The sequence below is a fragment of the Armigeres subalbatus genome, chromosome 2, assembly GCF_024139115.2.
Source record: "Armigeres subalbatus isolate Guangzhou_Male chromosome 2, GZ_Asu_2, whole genome shotgun sequence".
Taxonomy (NCBI): Eukaryota; Metazoa; Arthropoda; class Insecta; order Diptera; family Culicidae; genus Armigeres; species Armigeres subalbatus.
This window is the reverse complement of record NC_085140.1, coordinates 453,284,811-453,308,820: the sequence shown is the minus strand read 5'-3', so window position 1 is coordinate 453,308,820 and position 24,010 is coordinate 453,284,811. Positions and strand designations below refer to the sequence as shown.

Below are 24,010 nucleotides of genomic sequence, written 5' to 3'. Positions count from 1 at the left end.
TTGTACCAGTGGTAAATACTCATGAATCGAGATTGAGGGTTTTGTTCGAGCAGCTTCTCGAAGTTGTCAATGACCAATGGATTAAGAACCTCACAGCGGATGAGGAACCGGAGCGATAATCCCGCGAAACGATCTGTTAGTGGCAGTACTCCCGCAAGTACTTCCAAGCTCATCGTATGTGTCGAATTCATACATCCTAACGCGATACGGAGACAGCGGTACTGAATCCTTTGAAGCTTCAGCATGTGTGTTTTAGCCGCGGACTGAAAGCAGAAACTACCGTATTCGAGGACCGACAAAATGGTTGTTCTATACAACGTCATAAGATCTTCGGGATGCGCTCCCCACCATGTTCCGGTTATTGATCGCATGAAGTTGATCCGTTTCTGGCATTTTTGTGTCAGATACACAATGTGCTTCCCAAAGGTACATTTCGAGTCGAACCAGACCCCGAGGTATTTAGAAGACATGCTATGAGTGATTGCCTTACCCATCGATCAGTTGGAGGAACTTTGCCGGCTTATGTTTTTGAAAAGACAACCATCTCAGTTTTCTCCGGAGAGAATTCGATACCCAGCTTCGTAGCCCAAGTGGACAAATTGTCCAGAGTATCTTGCAACGGTCCTTGCAGATCAACTGCGGTTGGCCCCGAAACGGATACAACACAATCATCTGCAGGCTGCCTTAACGAGCAATTTGGCATGAGACATTCATCAATGTCTCTGACGTAAAAATTGAAAAGAAGGGGGCCCTGGGGAGACCCATGTAGCTAATTCGTGAAGTTGCCGAGTCACCATGAGAAAAACTCATACGCTTCTCTGACAGCAAATTGTACAAATAATTGTTTAAAATTGGTGAAAGTCCACACGAGTGGAGTTTGTCGGATAAGACATCAACGAAAACTGAATCAAAAGCCCCCTTGATGTCCAAAAACACTGAGCCCATTTGCTCTTTTTTAGCGAAAGTAAGCTGAATTTCTGAAGAAAGCAACGCAAGACAGTCGTTCGTTCCCTTGCCCCTGCGGAAACCAAATTGTGTATCTGACAAAAAACTATTCGATTCAACCCATTTGTCTAGCCGGAAGAGAATCATCTTCCAACAACTTCCGAAGACATGACAGCATCGCGATGGGGCGATACGAGTTATAATCCGACGCGGGTTTTCTGGGCTTCTGGATGGCTATTACCCTCACTTGCCTCCAATCATCCGGAACAATGTTGCACTCCAGAAACTGGTTGAACAGGCTCAATAAGCGCCTCTTCGCGACGTCTGGGAGGTTTTTGAGCAAATTGAACCTGATTCTATCCATCCCTGGAGCGGAATTGTTACATGAAAGGAGAGCAAGTGAGAATTCAATCATCGAAAAGGGACGATCCATATCATCCCTGTCAGTAAAAGCATCACGGAGCTCTTGCCTCACCGGTACCGAATCCGGACAAACTTTCTTTGCGAAGTCGAGTATCCACCGCGACGAGCTTTCACGATCCTCGTTTACGGACGACGCGTTGCGCATTCTTCTCCCGACGGTCCACAGAGTTTTCATTGAGGTCTCGCGCGATAAACCTTCAACAAAAGTGCGCCAATATCCGCGCTTCTTCACTTTGACCAGTTTCTTGAACTGGATTTCGAGCGCGGTGTATCGTTTGTGAAGAACGATCGCCCCGTGTTTCCGAAATTCTTTGAACGCGACGGATTTCTCGCGATAAAGTTGCGTACACTCGATGTCCCACCACGGACTGTAGGGTTTCCTACGAACCGAAGCTCCTGGCACCGGCCGACGTTGTGCCTGAAGAGCGCTTTCAAGAATCAACTGCGATAGAAACTTGTACTCTTCCCGCGGGGGAAGTGCTAGACGGCTATCTCTTGCTGGAGCCACTCGTGTAACTTCTCCTGTATTCAAAATTGACATATTAAAGTCGTCGCAGAGATCGTATATCATTGTTGAACGGTTGTCGTCGTACAGTTCCCCCAGCCTGTTCCGTGGGAGTTAAAATCTCCCAAGAGCAACCATGGCTCGGGCATAACCGAGCAGATGTGCGAGAGATCTCTACGAGATATCGCGGTGTTTGGAGGAAGATATATCGAGGCGATACTGAGGTCTTTTCCTCGAATAGTCACCTGACATGCGACAGCTTCGGTGCCAGACATCGGCGCAAGATCGACTCTATAGAAGAAGTGCTGTTTTTTGATCCCTAAAAGCACCCCTCCATATCGATTTGCCCGATCGCGGCGGATTATGTTGAAATCAGGAAATTGAAGGTTCACATCTGGTGTTAGCCATGTTTCATATAAAGCAAAAGCATCGCATTGTAATTTGTTAACTAAAAATTCAAAAATATCTAATTTCGGAAGAATACTTCGACAGTTCCACTGTAGAATCGAAATCGTGTTACCCTTATTGACTAAGTTAGCCATCGAAGGATACAAATGACTCGAGGAGGGGCATTTTTGAAGCCAGCTGCTTTAGGAGAGGAGTCAGAATAGGAAGAACAGTTTTGACCATGTTCTTCACGGGGTCGGAAGCATCAAAGAAGTTGAGGATGAGCTCCACGATGCCAGAAAGAGTGAACATTGGAGCGCTTGGGGGCTCTTCTGCTCGCTCTCTATGATCTCTTTTTAGCTGAGAAATCGCAAAAATTGGGGTATCTGGGTTTTTAGATGTTCCCGGAAGCGGTGGAAACTCTCGATCATCCCGATGTGAAACCACAAAAGTTGAACGTTTTTGAGTATTTCCACCCGCTTTGAATTTGACCATGTTGGATTGGGGCTCACTTTGAGGCTGTTTTCTAGGCTTTTTCGAGGGTCGCTGGCTCTGTTTTATTCTCTTCCTCGTTGATCCATTGAAAACAAAGGGAACCCCATTTCCAACCTCGGAGTCGGAGCTACCTTGATCGTCCAAAGGAAGAGACGAGTAGATGGTGTCAGAAACGAGTGGAGGAGCGGCCTTCCTCAACATTTCGGCGTAACTTCGCCGAGAACGCTGCTGAAGAGACCGTTTCTGGTGGATTCGCTGCTGTATGTACGTTGGGCAAGCTTCAAAGAGCATGTGGAGGGCTTTCGTTACAATAGATACATTTCGGTGCCGTCTTGCACGCCCCTCCACACATGCTTCCTCTCCGCATGATGCACAGCGAGGTTTTATTGCAGCAGTACTGAGCGGTGTGGCCTAGCTGCTTGCAATTTAACACAATTCATCACCTTGGGTACATACAGCCGAACAAGTAGACGAAGTTTGCCAATCACTACGTAGTCAGGCAGTGGATCCGGAAAAAGTGACGCAGAAAGAGTCAGACGGGGAATAACTCCGCTTCTCTCCTCCTGCGACACCGAATACATTTGTTTGCAATCCAGTATCGCAAAAGGTGGCAAAGAAACGTTCTTGAAACGACTGAAACCTTGTTTCAAATCGTCGCATGTCATACTTCCCTCTGTCACCACCCCTGCGATCTCACACACTGCTGACGGTAAATAAACCTTATATTCAAGAGTGAAAAGCTCACAGTGGTGGCAATCTCGTTGGCCTGTTTGCGATCACTGACCGTAACACAGGAGTTTACTAGACCCAACCAAGTCAATGGTACGTGACAGACGAAAATCGCTTTTCCAAATATTTGCTGATCTGGCTGATATTCAAACGTTTGCTTTTGGGTCGAAAGAAAACAACATATACGGCCCACTAGAGTCGTGAGGGTAGACCTTGGAACGGGGGCTCGTAGAGGAAATTTTAGCGTTGCTGGTGTCCATTTCATTTTGGTTAGGAACACCCGAATGCAACGAAACATCTGACATGGAATACGAAGTACCCCCGCCAACTTCGCCTTCGCGCATTGCGGACACGAAATGCGCCGCTGCAGCGAGGCACAATCTATTTTAAAACTAAACAATTATCACAGGACAGAAAACACACACATATACTTGCGTTCACACTGCTGTTTCGCCGGCTAACGGTTCTGGCAGCACACACTGACTGGATGGACAAACGCCGGGGCGGTGGTGCGGTCGGAGCGAACCACGCTGTTGTTGGTGTTCTTGCCGCAGACAACACTGCAACTGGGTGGATGGATGGTGGCAGAATGGCAGCGTCTGTGTTGGTGGAGACGCACGATGGATGATGACTGTCGGCGTGGAGCGATGATGCCTGCGCCTGCGATGGACGCCGAAGAAACTGCAAAACTTTGCGTTGTCTTGCAAAAGCAACGAAATGGCTACTTAACTGCTTCAGCTAAGCACCACTTCCACTCAAGCACTATGCTTCAAAACACTTTCGGAAAAAAACCTCTACCTGTACTTCAGGAAAAAAAACCAAAAGAGAAGCAGACCGTACGCGGACTTACAACCGTCTCGCTCGGATGCTCGACGTGGAATGAGTGAAAGAATTCATATGCATAAAATTTTGAGTACAGCTTGAATGGCTTTATTCAGCGGCGCAGCCGAATTTTTCAATTATTAAAAATTCAGGGTTTCGACTTTTCGTTTCAATGAGATCAAAGCAAGCGTTTTTCGGGCCAAGGGAAAATCTTGTTTCGTTGTTTATGTTGAGGATCATCTTTCACCCATCAATATTTTCTCTAGAATTAGCATTGGAAGATGATCGAAAATCTTGCCTATTAGATGAAAATCCTTTTTCGTTTCATTACTTTCACCTCTCACTCACTTTTCGCGAGAATTATCGCAGAACAATTACAAAATTGTATGGCCACGCCGGGATTCGAACCCAGAATAGTAACAATAATAGCTGTGGGGATGCGCTTACTTTAACCGCACCACCACGCTATCTGTATGAAAGCGTTAAGTTATTTGCTCCACATAAGCTACTACCATTTGCATTGATGATGCCACGAAAAGACCCGAATATGAAAGAAAAAGAGCAAACCAAAGTTCAGCGGCAATCGAAGTGAGCAAAAAATTGTTATCACTCTCCAGGCTGTTTTTCTTTCCCGAAAAGCGATTTCTCCCCGAAAACTGTCGTGAGGGAAAATCATGTGCTCCTGAGATTGAGTGAGCATTATGAAATTCATTTCGAAATACCACGAAATTCCGTTTAATTTTGTTGAAAGTATGATTTTTCTGTCGAAATTTTTGAAATTTAACGATACGAAACGAAATCAGAAAATCAGATTTCGCCATACTCGTTTCGTAGGCCCTAAAACGAAATTTTTCGAAATACCGCATATGCTTAAGAGCCAGTTCGCGGAAAGTATGCGACCCCCTCTTGTATCGATATTCTCCGATTTGGATGAAATTTTCAGGGTTTGTTCATATATGTAGGAGAAGACATTTTGCAAATTTTTCAGATTTTTTCATTGAGGGGAAGTGGGGTAAAACGGCTCTTCAAAAATTATTGTGCAAAAATCGCCATAACCAGAAAAATGCAGTAACTTTGGCAATGGGTGGCCGATTTTGTTTAAATTTTGCACGCTTTTTCTACTCAATTAGTACTTTATAATAATTGGTTAATATGGTTATAAAGTTGTTTACTTTGAGAGAAAATGGACTTTTTCGATAAAAATTTGTCGTTTTTCCAAAGGGAATATTTTTCACCAACAGATCTAGGATAAAAAACTAAACCCGCAAGGCAATTAAGGAACTAAAGAGCTTTCATCTTATATATAAATCAGAAGCGCCAACTCAAGCATTTTTAAGAAAATCGCAATTTTCTGCAACACTGTTTATTCAAAAGAAAGTTCGCACAAATTTCGACCCTACTTATGTTGATGTTTTCCGATCTGGTGAAAACTGTCCAAACTTTTTTGTCTAAGTAGAAATTAAAAATCAGGATTTTCCATAAGGGGAGTGTAGGGCGAAGAAGTAAAATAGGACCAAAGTAAGTGCCTTAAACATCAGCGAGTCTTTCGCAAACTGAAACAAAAATGAACGGATTCGGCGAAAGTGCCAGTTGATATTTTTTTGAATAAGTCACAATTACTGTGGGCACCGGTACTGATATTGCTTTTACAGCTATGCGAAAAAAAAAAACAATTATTCTTAATTCGGCCTTCTCGCGAACTGGCTCTGAAAGAAAAGTATTCAATTACTTTTCCTAATTGATAATTTGTGGTGATTTTCCGGCTGGTTTGTAATATACTTTTACTACCTTGTGGAATATTCTCTCGATCAAGTTTGGACCGTGTGGTCGCACTCGTGAGTCGGTAGATAAGGAGCGGAAAAAAATAAGATGGAGTCGGACAGTTCGAATGGAAGTCAGCCGGAGGTTTGTCCGGAATCCCCGGAAAATCACCACATAATTGAAAGCTTTTTATTAAATACCTAGTGCATAAGAAAGGCACAAAAACCGCTTGGTTGATGATCAAGGTTTTAAGAAAAAGTAAAGGTAATCAAAATGAGAAGAAATCTGAGGAAGGGTAGAGGGATGGATGGTTATGGTAGTGCAAAACCGACCGCTCTAAAACTAAAATACTCTACACCAGTCATCAAGCAATACTTCAGGGGAGAATTATCGAGTATGTCTCTCTTATGCTATCATATTAGGCAAATTAGGTTCACAAAAATGTCTAAATTTATGATTATGGAATTTGTATTGAAAAGATGAAATCAATTTGGTTGTAAAGTTGATAGTTCGATTAATTGTAATTATTAACGCACATGAGAGCATCTCTGGTGGATTGATTCAGTGGCGTAGCTAGAAAATTGGGGTGGGGGGGGGGGTTTCTGAACATTTTTTTTTTCTAAAAAAAAATTTCTTCCCAAAATTTTGTCTCTGGGGGGGGTTTTATACCCAAAACCACCCCCGTGGCTACGCCACTGGATTGATTATCACTGGAGTTCCACAAATGGTAATTGAATAACGATAGCGATACTAGTCTGTTTGAACGAGTCGGTTTTCTGTTTGGGGGTCAGAACAACACGGTTTTACACAGAACAGATTGCGTCTTCTTCTAATTCTGACTAAACACAGTAACTTGACTTGGCTTAAGGAAATTGACATGTGTTTCATAAACTTAGAAGCTGTTTGCTATCTAGAAGGAGACTTATCTGGTGGATATTTTCATGCTGAACTGGATTGACAGCAGCCACATCCGCTGCAGAAAACCTTCACCGAACAAAGAGAAATCAGTATTGTTAGTGCCAGGTGGAATAGTTCGGTACCGGGAATCATTTACTCGGGAAAAGTTTCGGGAGCAATAATCGTAACCAAAAAAAAGTCGCGTCGAGTACACTGATTCAAAAGTGCAATAATTTGAAAAGCAAATAGCCCGAATTCACTATAAACAACTTTATCGGCGTGTCGCCCACAGCGCAGGACGAGGCACGTGGAAAACGGAAATCATTCCATTCAGTTGTGGATCAAAGAAGGAACGATAGTCAATGGTGGAATTCCAGATCCAATATATCACCGCGCCGGGACTGTCAACGATCCTCAAGCGACTGGTCCCACGGTCCTCGAGCATCTGGAACCGAACGCACGAGCAGTCACGGCCAAGGAAGCGGTCCAAGAATCTAGCACCCGAGAACGGACACTGCGCATTTGTCAGATAAAAAAGTCTTCCCAGGAAGGCTCTTCTTTCACTATCTCTTATGCAGCACAGCCGCTCCGTACACTACCGTGTACGACCCCATATCGTGATTTTCTTAGGAAATGCTCGCTTTAGACAGAATTTGCCTTCCAATGTTTATTTACAAAATCAGATACGCCCAAATAGCAAATCGGTCCCGAAGTAACAAATGAAATTGGATAATTTCGTCTGTAGGCTTGTAAAATCACTTTATTGAATTTATTTATTGACTGATCATTATTAAGCTTCTCTACTGTAAGTTACAAACTAAAAGGTTACTGTTCCCATCACACTGATAAAACAAATGAAGCTAACTATGAAGCACATTCCCCCATGTTTAACAGCCGAACTGTGTGTGACTTCTTCTGTTACAGCCGGCTCCGTTTCTTCACTTGATCTTTTCTCATAACGATCTTCCCGATCTTGCCCAGTAGTTTGCACGCTTTGCAGAAGTTCCCCAAACAAGCCTGCTCTCCTCCGAAGGCGACCACCATCGTGATCGTCACTGTCGCCAAAGTCACCGATATCATCATCCAGACTCAGCGGTTTTCCGCCTCCGGACTGTGAGCTGCGTATTCCTCCCGGGGAGGATTGTCTTCCACCCAACGATCCAGCGCCCCCTAATCCACCAGTGCCCCCGCTGATGAGAGGGCCGAGAAAACGAGTGACCGCCACCACACCGTAATCCACGGCCTGGCGAGCAAGTTGTCGAATGCGCTGCTCATCGGGGAGTCCTCCTCGAATTCCTTGGCCACCAACCGGGTTGATGTATCGTAGAAAGCCGTCCAACAGCGAAGGAGAATGTTCCCGGTCTAGAGTTTGCGATAAAACCAATTTGGCAGCTATCAGAATCAAAGCAGCTACTATTCTCAGCTTCATGATGGCACGTGTTCTGCCGTCCGTTGAGTATGAAATTCGGAACGATACTGACAGAATTCTGTAAACTTGCAGCACAAATGCATTAGAGCCATTGAAAGGTGGCAGAACAGCAGCAGTCTACTGCTCGACAGGAACCGGAATTGAAATCATAATTAGATCGAGTTTTTGCTTCGAGCGTCCCTTCTTCCATATCATAACAGGGAATCTCAAAATACAGAAAAGGCAGTGCTCTTCCGGTATTTTGAGATTTGTTCATCTCTGGAAATTTCCAGTTCAGTCGGTAGAAAGAGGCTTTGTTTCGAAACAGGTTAGGCTATGTTTGGTTACATATCTAGGCAGCGGAACTGTTGTTTGGGATTTGTAAATTATTTTCACTTGACATAAAACTGATACGTACTTCGTCCTCAACAGTAGAATCATCTTTAGTGTCTCGCTCTTGACTCAATTTTGTTGACGTTCCCACAAAAAAAAAACCGGACGAAGAGGCATCACATATTTTAGTTTTCATGCTCTTAGAAAATTATATTGGATCCTATACTATGAAGACATTCTATTTTGCAAAAACAATAACTTATTTCACCTAAATTGACCCTTTTTAATGCATTATACTTGCTATTTTGACGTAAACTACGTCTAAGGGGAAGACTCTGATACAGGGTGTAAAACGGAAATTTCCTAATTCGAGACCGTCACGAAATTAGGATAGATTTCAAACGCTAATAGCTACTTTATCTTTCAATGGATTTTCGAGATTTTGTTATCAATCGAATCGGCAACTTTCCAGCAATTTTTGAAGCCTATTGGAACTATTAATGATCAACGTAAAAACATTAAAAATTCCAAATCTTTGCCAACTCATAAAATTTCACCGTTTCGTTACGGCCGCCGTCTGCGGTTGGTTCTTGCGCTCTACTTTTGTGCGGTGATTCGCCCAAAAAGTACAAAATAGAACCAGAGCAATGACCGCGGTCGGAGCAAAAAAGTAGTGTTCTAGACCAACATTTGAAAAGGGCGTAACAGCCAAAATTTATTCCTTCTGATTCTTCGTCCACATATATAGCTATATATGTAGACGAAGAATCAGAAGGAATAAATTTTGGCTGTTACGCCCTTTTCAAATGTTGGTCTAGTGTTTATGAAAAAGTGCTACAGATGCTGGACATGTTCATGTTAGCAAGAAGCGAATAATTAAAATTGATTATCAACTTTAAACAAGGTTACACTCTAACTGTTTTGACGGGAATTGAGTAAAATTTCTGTGGGATAGAAAGAGAGAGTAATGCAATTTTACTCAGTCACTGAGTAGGTGAAAGTTAGCGTGTATCCTACTATTTCGGCAGCATCCCTTTAAAATAACACTTCAAAAGCATTAATCGCCATTTAATAGGCAATTAACTATTAAATGCATTAATCACTCCAAGTCGAATAACAATGGGAGAAAGGCATCATCACCACTGTGGAATAATAAATTTGGGGTTTTTAAATGAAAATTTTAAATTGTCATATCCAACCATTTTCATATATAGTGAGTTACGCCAATTTTGTTCGAAACATAAATGGATTGGTCTGCGATCGAACATGATTTGCGGAAAAACTACACATTACACGCGGCAAAACGTTTACCAAAACAATCCTTGCTACCTCCCAACCCCATATATCCAACATCCCAATGGTTGTAATTTGACTAAGCACGCACGCGCGGTTTGAAGTTTGTATGAGAATTACTATGAGAACAGTAAATTTTTCGGAAAACCGTTTTGCAACGTTGGTCATTAATATCTAAAAATATATGAGTACATTGGCAACATAGGAAACTTAGCAAGTGAATAAATCGTCTTTATTGCCAAACAGTTCGCTGCTTGCAAGAAAAATTATTAAGGAAATACTAAATCGTGTGAAAAATGAAAAATCGTGAAAATTGAGCACGTAAAAGAATAACATATCAATAATGATCATTTTTATTTTCTTTATTCTTTGCTTACGAAAATCCGATCGGTTCGCAACAACAATAGTCCTACAAATTTAGAAATATTCTACGAAGTCTTCGGGTTGATTATATTTAGGGGGAGATCCTCCAGTGCCGGACACATAAGCCATTTAACAAAAAAAACTTCAACTATCCGGATTATGTTTCCATTTATACCATACTAGCAGAACGTACCCTGCGTTGCTCGAGTCTTTACGTTTAACGTTCGAAATGTCATTTTCTGCGTTGATTGCGACGCCGCACTCTAGATCATTTTTCGAGCGATCGCATTAGGTTTTCTCCAAACTCGCCCTAATATTGTATTTTGACAATTTTCCCAAATTTTCTTTAAAATTTACTAACCTTTTGCATATAGAAACACAGCTGATCCCAATACGAATCGATTAGTGAGGAAATCTTGCAAATCGGTCTCTTCGTGAGTTATATTGCTTCAAAGGAAGAATAGATAGAAGAAAGAAACACAAAATATGACTATTGACCATTGATGATTCGTACAAACTATATTTGATCATTTGAACACGTTTTTCAACGATGAATTTTGGTGAAAAATTTTACGATTCAGAAAAATGTCTCCTAGTACCGGACACTATTGCATCATGTTCAAATGTGACTAAGTTCCTGTTACATGAGTAAAGACATCATTCAGAATAGTAAATTATTCGCGTGCTTTAAGTTGTAAATATTAAAAATTGTTAGTGAAGCTTATTTGACTCTTCAGCTAAATTTTTTACATCCTAATACAAATTCCCACCTTTTTCAATGTCCTCTACACTTTTTGTTTCTGCTAATTTCTGTGGCTTTCTCAGCAAGAAGAAACAATTGAATTGAAGTAAGTGTAACAAAACAGGTGTGCAGAATTTTTATTCAACATCACATTTTGTACAAAGTTTATCACATGAAGATCTGATATTCCTTGCCGTTAGAAGCCTTTTTAAAAGCTTCTTTTTGTACTTAATAAGATGAAGGAGGGACCTCTGCAAGTAGTGTCCGGTATTGAGAGGTGTCCGGCGTTGGGAGATCTCCCCCTAAATAGTTGATCATCCGCCTCACGAAACGATCTCTCACATAGGGGACGATTTGTATAGTAATTTTCATACAAACTTCAATTGCTCGTACTCAGTTATATTATAACCAATTCAGTTGAAAATTTAGGAGGTTCACCAAAACAGCTAATGTTATCGTTCAAGCATAAGGGAGCGCAAAAGTCAAAATTTCAATCACTCTAGGCTCTAACCAAAATAATTATCTTATGATCTGTTTTACGTAGTTTACGTCGGGCGGTCGTATCTTGTATATAACTCTTCTGATTTTTTTACAAGGAGTAAGTAATGCAATGAGCACACGCGTAGTCTCTGAAGTAGCATACTTATTCTGCTGAAGCAGCACACGCACTGGGCTCCTGTGCGCTTTGAGCGTCACACGGTCGTTGTGATAGGGCCTGCTTTTTTATTCTTTATAAGGTGTTTTTAACATAAGATTAAGTTCAACACCGCAATAGAGCCTGCTTGCGGACACATGCAGCTTTTTGTAGAGGTTCAACAGAGCCCACTGCCGAACCCCACCACGTCTTAGGCAGGCCCCCTATCTCGCAGAGGCCGTGGAGAGGGATCGTAAAGCCCTTGGATATAGTCCCTGCTGCCCGCAATACGCGTATCCAGGTCATTCAAGGATTCCAAGAATTGGAGTACACGCCTTAAGGTCAATACGTGTTCGGATCTCGAAAAAACTTGTTTTTGTAGCAGCTTTGTTGTTGCAGCTCAAAACTGAAAATGTTCTGTTTTTAATAATTGTCAACCATTTTGTGTTTCATTTCAACTTACATGAGTAGTTTTTTCCTCCTTCCAATACAATCCAATTATTGCTACTCCGCTTCTAATTCTGTAAGCTAAATACACATTTCTTTATAATACACTCCTTCCAGTAGCTTTTCTAAAAATACCTTCCGCTAATTTACTAACAACAACCGATTTAATTCAACTCAATCACTTTATCCAAATTCTAATTAACAATTTATTTCCTTTTCAGGTTTCCCAGCAGTTCACCGTAGTAGCATCAATATACAAATCGCCGTAATAAATCAACAGCCTCCAATCTTGTTTGTTTTTATTTTTACCTTCCATGAATTCATCTACCAAATTGATCCACTCAATTCACCAACCATTACGCTGTGTTGCCAAGTGCCGCAACAGCCCCTCCTGTAACTCTGGCGAAGGGTCCTTTAAACGTAGACAGATGTTCCGTCTCCTATCTCAGGCACTGCAATTTTTGCCACGGCTCGCCTATACAACTTTCCGCCGGCTCGAACTACCACTTGACGGACTCTACCATCAGCTCCTTTGAAAATTTCTTCCACTATTCCCCGGATCCAGCTTCTTCTGTTCGCCTCATCTGCCATATACACCAGATCACCTACGTGTACTAAACCTTGCTCTTCTCTCCACTTTGCTCTTAAGTTTATCGTTGGCAAATACTCCTTCACCCAGCGTTTCCACAGCTTATCAGCAAGCACTTGAGATCTCTCGTATTGATTTCGCAACGCTGCAGCTTCATTCCCTTGGGGTAGCCTTCCGTCTCTTTCGCACGATGGATACCCAAGCAAAAAATGGTTCGGAGTTAATGCTTCTGGGTCCGTGTTTTCCTTCGACACGAATGTCAAAGGTCTTGAATTAATAATTCCTTCTGCTTCAGCCAACACAGTCTCCAGAACCTCATCCGACAGTGAACGACCGTCTTGTAACTCGTACACAGCTTCCTTCACCGACCGGACCAATCTTTCCCACACTCCCCCCATGTGTGGGGCTGCGGGAGGGTTGAAATTCCACCTCGTTCTCGCGTTCGTGAAATTTTCACTGCACTCTTCCTCAATCTTCTCCAACTCCTTACTCGCTCCAACGAAGTTAGTGCCATTGTCCGAGAAAAACTCTAGCGGACTCCCTCGTCGACACACAAACCTTCGAATTGCCATTAGACAGGATGTCGTAGAAAGACTTTTAACAACCTCTAAATGAACTGCCCTGGTCGTGAAACAAGTGAACAAAGCCACCCACCGCTTTTCGCTGCGCCGACCGACTGTGACTGTAATCGGACCGAAATAGTCAACACCCGTGTATGTGAAGGGTCGCAGGAACGGTGTCACCCTTTGCACTGGTAGTGGTGCCATCTTTGGCACGGCCGGATGGCATTTGTACACCTTACACCATACGCAGTTTCGCATTACCTTCACCACCTCAACTCTAATCTTTGGAATACAGAATCTCTGCATCAGCTCATTTACCACGGCTTCTCGATGTCCATGCCCCAACTGCCGATGATAATGCTCGATCACTCGTGATGTTATCAAGTGTCCCCTAGGCAGAATTATGGGAAACCGCATTTCAAATGGAAGAAACTCGGCTTGAGCTGTTCGACCATCTACACGAATTACGTCCTTATCGTCCAGGATTGGTGAAAGCTTATAAAGAGGACTTCGCTTCTCGATCTTCGCGTTGCACTCACCGTTGTTATCCCGCAAACGGCGCAAAATACATACTTCGTCTGCGAATGCTTCCCATTGCGCTTGTTGCCACAATATCTCCTCCGCGCGCTGGAACTCTTCTCTCTGCAGGCCCATTCGTACCGCATTCACCTTATGTTGGTAATTAAAGTTCCGCAGAGCTCGAATCGTTAGTATTGCCTGATTCTGCACTTTTCTGCGTAGGTTAGCCACAAACCGTATGACTAACGCTACAGTTCGTACTATCACATTCCACTTTGAGATCCTGGACACATTTATGAATTGGAATTCCGTTTCCGTTCTATGGAACAAGCAAGCGGCTCGAAACTCTTCTGGGACGTTCGGTTCTACTACTGCGTCACTGGGCCACTCGCTCTCGGGGCGATACAAGAATGCTGGTCCTCTTTGCCATACGGTACTCGTCTGTAGGAGCGATTCTTTTGACCACTTCGTCAGCTTATCGGCGACGTTAAGTTTCGTCGGTATCCACCTCCAATCAGGGACCTTTGTTCGCGAGACGATATCACCAATACGGAATGCGACGAACTGACGATACTTTCGTGCATCAGACGTTATCCACGACCGTACAGTTCGTGAGTCAGTCCAGAAGAATAGTCTTTTTACCTGTAGATTGTGACTTGTCAGTATTGTATCCTTAAGCCGAGCTCCTAACACCGCAGCCATCAGTTCCATACGTGGGATAGAATGCGGCTTAATTGGAGCAACCTTGGAGCGGGCTTGAACTAGCGAGCAACGAGGAACCCCAGCTGCCGATATTCGGAAATAACCAACAGCCCCGTACGCGTTCTCACTCGCATCCACAAAAATGTGAAGTTGAAGTGAGTCGTAATCCAGCAAAGCACCATTTCCGAAGTAATATCGAGGAATACGAACTGCTGCCACATCGTTCAGACACGCCGTCCATCGAATCCACCTTGCCATCGCCTCTTCGTCGATCGTGTCATCCCAATTGCAGCCGCTTCTCCAAAGATCCTGAACTATAATACGTCCATGGATTGTGAATAAGGCTAGTAATCCAAGGGGATCAAAAAAGCTCATCACACAACTTAACACGATCCGTTTTGTCGGCCGATGGCCACCGATCAAGAATGGCTGCAGGTCTTCTCTGATTTGCGTTGAGAACGTGAACACATCTTGTCTGGTATTCCACACAAGTCCCAGTACTCGCTCAAACTCCGTCTCTTTATCGCGGTGAAAGTGAATCTCCTGACTTGTTTGACGTTCTCCCAACTTCACCAGTACTTCTTCTGCATTTGAAACCCAGTTTCTAATTTGGAATCCTCCACGGGAGTGGATATCTCTAACGTCTTCAGCTTGCTTGACTGCTTCCTCTACGGTATCTGCGCTGTCGAAATAGTCGTCGACGTAATGCTTCTTCACTACTGCTTCTACTGCTCTTGGATACTCCTTGGTGAACTCCTTCGCGTTCTTTTGCATAACGTACAATGCTTGACTTGGTGAGCATGATGCTCCAAAAATGGCACAGTCCATCACGTACACTTCTCCTCCAAATAGAAACCGCTGCGCTTGACGATCCTCAGGACGTATTCTCACTTGGTGGAACATCTCGCGAATGTCGCCACCGAACCCTATCCTTCGCTCACGGAACTGGCTTATCACTGACGGCAGGGAAACCAGCAGATCCGGACCCTTCAGCAATGCGGAATTCAAAGAAACGCCTTGCACAGCGGCCGCTGCATCCCAGACTAAACGCACTTTTCCTGGCTTTTTTGGATTCAGTACGATGTTTAACGGTAGATACCACGCCTTATGTCTCTCTGTGGTTTGTAGCTCCTCCTTTGTCGCTTTGTGGCAATATCCCTTCTCTATGTACTCCTCCATTTGCCTCTGTACATTCTGCTGCAGCATCGGGTTTCTTGCTAACCGCTTCTCCAGACTCTTCATCCTCTTCTCTGCCATTCCGTAACTATCTGGAAATTTGATATCTGCATCCCTCCACAGTAAGCCGGACTGAAAGCGTTGACCGATGCGCACTGTTGTTCCTTCAAGTATCTCCCTGGCTCTACGATCGTCGTCTGACTCAGGTATTACGTCCACCATGACTGCCGAATCTTCCACCACGTAATGCGACTTCAAAATCCGATAAAGTTCTTCATTTGACACACTAGCACATGTGTGGTGCCCAACGAATGTGGAATTCTGCTGCGACTTCTCTTGTGGGCCATACACCGTCCATCCTAGCGCCGACCTAACCGCAATTGGTTCCCCTGGATTACCAACCCGTGACTCTAAAGGTGCAAACAGGTGCAGATGCTTTAACCCAATTAGAATACGTGGCGTCTCCATAGGGTAATCTGCCACCTTCAGGCCACGAAGGTGCTGGTACTGCATTGCAAATTCAGCAAACCGCATCGTCTGCTTCGGTAATCCCAGCTCTCTAACAGTGTGCGCACTCCTCACTACGGTTTTCTGGGTTGAATCCAAGCTCGATAACGCCAAATCAATTATCTTCGACTCCCGCTCTAGTCTTGTCATTCCGGAAGTCCATGACACGCGCAATGGTTGCACGATTCCATCGCAACCAAGCTCTTCCGCGACCGAATCTTCGATCAACGTATACGATGAGCCTTCATCCAAGAACGCCAATATCTTCACCGCCTTGGAACCATTATACACCATCACTGGGACAACACGAAAGATCACCGACGTCTGTACTATGCTACTGTGCATGTTACATGACGAATGTGCGTATAGTTGATGCAACAAGGTGTTATGCGTTGCGTTGCAATTCGCCACCTTACAGCGAATATTCATTTTACACTTGGAGTCTCCGTGTGCATTTAGACAGCTTTTGCAAAGCTGCCATCTCTCTACCGCCTTCAACCGCTGTGCTGGATCAAGCTTCAAAAAATCCTCGCAATTACGCAACCTGTGATTTGTCTCGCCACATTTCACACATGGAATTCGCTTCTGGGGCTCGGTATCTCGAACGGTCCGTTCGTCTTCATTATGAACGTTCACAAACGCTCCTTGTTGCTTCACCTTGCTTCGCTCTCGATTCCGCTCCGGATTGCACACACGACTACTACTGGGTTGCCCGTCCACCAGATTTATCGCCTCCGTAGCTACAGAGACTATCTCCGCAAGAAAATCTGCCATGGTACGTAATGTAACTCTCTTCCCGTCGCCTAACTGCCCGCGCTTGTATCGAATCCAATCCATCTTTGTACTCGGTGGAAGCTTCTTCGCCAACTCACTTATCAGTAACGGGTTGATCAGATGTTCTTCCAGGCGTGTTGCTTCCATGTGGTCGCAGAGTTGCTGGACCAATCGACCGAACGTAATGTACGACGCCGGCTTCTCCGTCTTCGGTGCGTCCGCGGATCTCACCTTCACCAACAACGTCTCCAAAATTTGTTCAGGTTGGCCAAACTGTTCTCTCAGCTCCTGAATCACCTTGGGAACAAACTGCGGCAATAGAAGTCGCGATCCTACCGCTTCCAGTGCAGCTCCCTTCAAGCACTCCTGCAGCCGTACTAGGTTTTCTAGGTTGGAGAAACCACACGCTTTCGTCGACGCCTCATAGCTTGTGATGAAGATCGACCACTCTTCCGCTTTCCCGGTGAACGTCGGCAACCGTCGAGCCAAAAACTGACGCGCAGACAGCTGGGCTTTGGTTGGAACCACTTCCACTTCGTCACCGTTAGCACTGGCATCATCACCACTATCACTTTCACTATTCGACGCCGATTCGCTAGTATGAACATTTCCCGCGCGAGTTGCATCCGCGTTGACTTTCGATGACCTTACATTTTCTTGGGCATTACCTAAGCCTACTGTCGGAGTTGATGTCTTCCTACAGAATCGTATCGTACTTTGTTCCTTCTCTAACTGAACACGCTCCGCTAAAGCCTTATCTATTCTGCGCTGAATCTTTGACTGTTCTGTTTTCTTTTTCTTATTGAATTCTTCCTCAGCTACAGCCTTTGCTTCTAATTCCTGCTTCTCTAACTGCCACATCGCTTCCCTCTTTTCTTTCTTTAACTCTAGTTTCATACTTGCCACCCTTTTCTTCCTCTCTATCAAAGCAGCAAGACGCTCTCGCTCGCGAGCTATCTCCCTTTCTGCTTCCAGCAACTCATTCTCCTCGGCCCCGATGGCAGTCGCTCCGTTTGAGTCACCAACGCAGTCGTTACAAACCCAATCGTTGTCTTCCTGTACTGCTGACGTCACTCCTTGGCAGCCGAAATGGAACCACACCTGGCAGTTGTCGCAGAATACCATCTGGCTCTCATCTTCGTCCGGCCGGTGGCATTTCCCGCAATTGTAGGCCGTCTCATTCGGGTCGGAAAGGCGCGAATTCGATCCTTTACTCATTTTTGAGAATGTTCGGATCTCGAAAAAACTTGTTTTTGTAGCAGCTTTGTTGTTGCAGCTCAAAACTGAAAATGTTCTGTTTTTAATAATTGTCAACCATTTTGTGTTTCATTTCAACTTACATGAGTAGTTTTTTCCTCCTTCCAATACAATCCAATTATTCCTACTCCGCTTCTAATTCTGTAAGCTAAATACACATTTCTTTATAATACACTCCTTCCAGTAGCTTTTCTAAAAATACCTTCCGCTAATTTACTAACAACAACCGATTTAATTCAACTCAATCACTTTATCCAAATTCTAATTAACAATTTATTTCCTTTTCAGGTTTCCCAGCAGTTCACCGTAGTAGCATCAATATACAAATCGCCGTAATAAATCAACAGCCTCCAATCTTGTTTGTTTTTATTTTTACCTTCCATGAATTCACCTACCAAATTGATCCACCCAATTCACCAACCATCACGCCGTGTTGCCAAGTGCCGCAACAATACGCGTAGCCAAAGATCTATTTGCTCCGTTTAGAAATGCAACAAGCTCTTAGTGATTATTTGAGCCAACTTGGATATGAAGTGAATGCATGTTTCATTCCAAGCCATCCAAGAATTCCAAGAATTGTCCTTAAGGTAAACACGCGTAACGAAAAATCTATTTGCTCCGTTTAGAAATGAAATATGCTTTTTGCAATTCTTGATCATAATACCTGGTTTACAGTTGTTATTTGAATGATAAAACGGCCTACTTTTCCATACCAACGAAATGGGTGGTTTAATGAACATTATGCAACTCAAATGAGTTGCATAATATTCATTATAACACTCATTTGGGTGCTATAATGAAAAACCAACATCAGTACAGTATTTACATGACTACATTTTGCTAAATTACCTTGGTTTAGTGCTCAAATAGTGTATTCTATGCGACCCGTAACAAATTAAATAGTTTGGTGGACATAACATCAAAAAGGGTAAGGAGTCTTCCCAACGAACATCAAACCCGCTCGGTACAAGAGTACGCGTACTCTTTTTGAACTCTCTTCTTCCGTTCGAACCGCAACGCACGATGATGTACTCAAACCCGGACTTGCGTTCGAGTTCATTTTCAAACCCAAGTTCAAACTTCGGTACGGTAAGGGTACAGTACAGCTGACGTGTTGTGTTTCACACTTATGTTCGTTTATTCCGAACGGTATACACGGGAGGTGGAACATTTGTCATCGCAAATACGAACAGTTCAGGTGCAACTTTTTGACTGCCAACATATGTTTTCGATGGAGTTGGTGATGCCGTCAATCAAATAGCAAGTAAATATTATTGAGATTTATGCAAGGATTTATATTATATTTTCGTCTTGTTTTTAATGTTTTTCAATATCTACTTTATATTGCACAAATTATCACACCAATTTTAAAATTTAATTTTGCAAATTGAAAACGTAAAACATGGTTAGGCATAAGGTTCTCAAATGGTTCTTGTAGGATTTGATAAATTGTGAATGCTAGAAATTTATGGAATCTAGCCGTGGAAAAGTTACTGGATTCCAATCATATTATATGTTTATATTTATTTAAAACTTATTAAAAATGAAGATTATTTCAATTACCGCCATCGACATTACTGACAGCCAAGAAGTCGAAAAGGACTTTCATAATTAATTAATTTGTTGAAAATATCAATAAAAACAAAGATACCCGAAAGACCTAATAAAAAACCTAATAGGAGACTTATGACAATTCCACATCACACAAGTATTGTTACCACGCGGTGCCTACCCGCTTCAGGCAAAGTGTAAATTTTTCTACACCGGTGGCAAAATAAAGCAAGAATGGAACTGCACCGTTTTTAAAAACGAACGATTCCAGTGCAAGTTTACCTACACCGGTGCGAATAAACGAAAACGACATTTTTCTTTTTTATTCTCTACTGAAAAAAATAAAAAAAATAAAAATTTCTTTCGACATATAAAAAAACGCTGGATCAGAACACTAGCATTCAACTCTTATCTTTACAGCCGCTCCCATTCTCCTTTCGCTTCTTTTCGTCGAAATTTACAGTGACATACTTCGTCTTTTGTTCGGATATAGCTCGTCTATGTTTGGTGTACCACAGTTCGAACCGAAGTTTTGTACTTCAGTTTATACATGTACCGCTCGGTACACGGTATACACCCGAACCTGAGTACAGTAGCGATGCGGGTTTGGAACTGAACGCAACTGAAGAAAATTATACTCAAGTTGAACTCAGTTCAGGTTCGTGGGAAGACTGGAAGGCAAGTACATCTATCGCTTCACAGTTTATCGAACTATGCAATGTGGCACGGTAACATGGAATCTGAATGTTCTCCGCAGCAACATAATTTATTGGCAAGAATGATCATGTGTGGTAAATTAGACTGTACAATTGTGGTACAAATTTATCAAATTAAAGTTCATTTTTCGTCATTGCAAAAAATAGCGTGTGCAACTCGTTGCAAAACTCGATTTTTTCTGCACTCGTAGTATTTATCCAACTCGGCAAGCCTCGTTGGATAAACTACAACCCGTGCTGAAAAAATCATCCATCCTCTGCAATCGACTCCTCATTTTTAGAATAAAGTTTGAATTTTGTAGAATGGGCCTTGTAGAATGCATGTGGGTTGTTGGATTTTATTTGGCACGTACATTTGTTGTGAAAAACGGATTTTCATTCACAAAAGTACGTATTTTCAAAGGAGTTTGCTTCCTCTCCTCTGCAAAGCTGAATTTTGGCTCCTCACTTTTAGAATAAAGTTTAAATTTGGTAGAATGGGCCTTGTAGAATGCATGTGGGTCGTTGGATTTTATTTGGCACGTACATTTGTTGTGAAAAACGGAATTTCATTCACAAAAGTACGTATTTTCATAGAAATTTGGTTTCTCTCTTCTGCAAAGCTGAATTTCGACTCCTCACTTTTAGAATAAAGTTTGAATTTTGTAGAATGGGCCTTGTAGAATGCATGTGGATTGCTGGATTTCATTTGGCTCGTTCATTTGTTGTGAAAAACGGAATTTCATTCACAAAAGTACGTATTTTCGAAGGAATTTGCTTCCTCTCCTCTGCAAAGCTGAATTTCGGCTCCTCACTTTTAGAATGAAGTTTGAATTTTGTAGAATGGGCCTTGTAGAATGCATGTGGGTTGTTGGATTTTATTTGGCACGTACATTTGTTGTGAAAAATGGATTTTCATTCACAAAAGTACGTCTTTTCATAGAAATTTGGTTTCTCTCTTCTGCAAAGCTGAATTTCGACTCCTCACTTTTAGAATAAAGTTTGAATTTTGTAGAATGGGCCTTGTAGAATGCATGTGGGTTGCTGGATTTCATTTGGCTCGTTCATTTGTTGTGAAAAACGGAATTTCATTCACAAAAGTACGTAAAGGAATTTGCTTCCTCTCCTCTGCAAAGCTGAATTTCGGCTCCTCACTTTTAGAATGAAGTTTGAATTTTGTAGAATGGGCCTTGTAGAATGCATGTGGGTCGTTGGATTTTATTTGGCACGTACATTTGTTGTGAAAAACGGAATTTCATTCACAAAAGTACGTCTTTTCATAGAAATTTGGTTTCTCTCTTCTGCAAAGCTGAATTTCGACTCCTCACTTTTAGAATAAAGTTTGAATTTTGTAGAATGGGCCTTGTAGAATGCATGTGGGTCGTTGGATTTCATTTGGCACGTACATTTGTTGTGAAAAACGGAATTTCATTCACAAAAGAACGTCTTTTCATAGAAATTTGGTTTCTCTCCCCTGCAAAGCTGAATTTTGGCTCCTCACTTTTAGAATAAAGTTTGAATTTTGTAGAATGGGCCTTGTAGAATGCATGTGGGTTGTTGGATTTCATTTGGCACGTACGTTTGTTGTGAAAAACGGAATTTCATTCACAAAAGTACGTCTTTTCATAGAAATTTGGTTTCTCTCTTCTGCAAAGCTGAATTTCGACTCCTCACTTTTAGAATAAAGTTTGAATTTTGTAGAATGGGCCTTGTAGAATGCATGTGGGTTATTGGATTTCATTTGATACGTACATTTGTTGTGAAAAACGGAATTTCATCCACAAAAGTACGTCTTTTGATAGAAATTTGGTTTCTCTCTTCTGCAAAGCTGAATTTGAACTCCTCACTTTTAGAAAAAAGTTTGAATTTTGTAGAATGGGCCTTGTAGAATGCATGTGGGTCGTTGGATTTCATTTGGCACGTACATTTGTTGTGAAAAACGGAATTTCATTCACAAAAGAACGTCTTTTCATAGAAATTTGGTTTCTCTCCCCTGCAAAGCTGAATTTTGGCTCCTCACTTTTAGAATAAAGTTTGAATTTTGTAGAATGGGCCTTGTAGAATGCATGTGGGTTGTTGGATTTCATTTGGCACGTACATTTGTTGTGAAAAACGGAATTTCATTCACAAAAGTACGTCTTTTCATAGAAATTTGGTTTCTCTCTTCTGCAAAGCTGAATTTCGACTCCTCACTTTTAGAATAAAGTTTGAATTTTGTAGAATGGGCCTTGTAGAATGCATGTGGGTTATTGGATTTCATTTGATACGTACATTTGTTGTGAAAAACGGAATTTCATCCACAAAAGTACGTCTTTTGATAGAAATTTGGTTTCTCTCTTCTGCAAAGCTGAATTTGAACTCCTCACTTTTAGAAAAAAGTTTGAATTTTGTAGAATGGGCCTTGTAGAATGCATGTGGGTTGTTGGATTTCATTTGGCACGTACATTTGTTGTGAAAAACGGAATTTCATTCACAAAAGAACGTCTTTTCATAGAAATTTGCTTCCTCTCCTCTGCAAAGCTGAATTTCGGCTCCTCACTTTTAGAATAAAGTTTGAATTTTGTAGAATGGGCCTTGTAGAATGCATGTGGGTCGTTGGATTTCATTTGGCACGTACATTTGTTGTGAAAAACGGAATTTCATTCACAAAAGAACGTCTTTTCATAGAAATTTGGTTTCTCTCCTCTGCAAAGCTGAATTTTGGCTCCTCACTTTTAGAATAAAGTTTGCATTTTGTAGAATGGGCCTTGTAGAATGCATGTGGGTTGTTGGATTTCATTTGGCACGTACATTTGTTGTGAAAAACGGAATTTCATTCACAAAAGAACGTCTTTTCATAGAAATTTGGTTTCTCTCCCCTGCAAAGCTGAATTTTGGCTCCTCACTTTTAGAATAAAGTTTTAATTTTGTAGAATGGGCCTTGTAGAATGCATGTGGGTTGTTGGATTTCATTTGGCACGTACGTTTGTTGTGAAAAACGGAATTTCATTCACAAAAGTACGTCTTTTCATAGAAATTTGGTTTCTCTCTTCTGCAAAGCTGAATTTCGACTCCTCACTTTTAGAATAAAGTTTGAATTTTGTAGAATGGGCCTTGTAGAATGCATGTGGGTCGTTGGATTTCATTTGGCACGTACATTTGTTGTGAAAAACGGAATTTCATTCACAAAAGAACGTCTTTTCATAGAAATTTGGTTTCTCTCCCCTGCAAAGCTGAATTTTGGCTCCTCACTTTTAGAATAAAGTTTGAATTTTGTAGAATGGGCCTTGTAGAATGCATGTGGGTTGTTGGATTTCATTTGGCACGTACATTTGTTGTGAAAAACGGAATTTCATTCACAAAAGTACGTCTTTTCATAGAAATTTGGTTTCTCTCCTTTGCAAAGCTGAATTTTGGCTCCTCACTTTTAGAATAAAGTTTGAATTTTGTGGAATGGGCCTTGTAGAATGCATGTGGGTCGTTGGATTTCATTTGGCACGTACATTTGTTGTGA

At 42.2% G+C, this 24,010-nt stretch overlaps 2 protein-coding genes across 2 annotated transcripts in view; both read right to left on the bottom strand.

Moving 5' to 3' along the window:
• The window catches only part of LOC134213783 (uncharacterized), a 255,073-nt gene that overhangs the window by 48,843 nt on the left and 182,220 nt on the right, over nucleotides 1-24,010 (bottom strand).
• On the bottom strand, nucleotides 12,599-18,232 carry LOC134210469 (uncharacterized). Its single transcript, XM_062686517.1, has one exon. It carries the CDS (start codon nucleotides 18,230-18,232, stop codon nucleotides 12,599-12,601), a length of 5,634 nt encoding a protein of 1,877 aa, XP_062542501.1.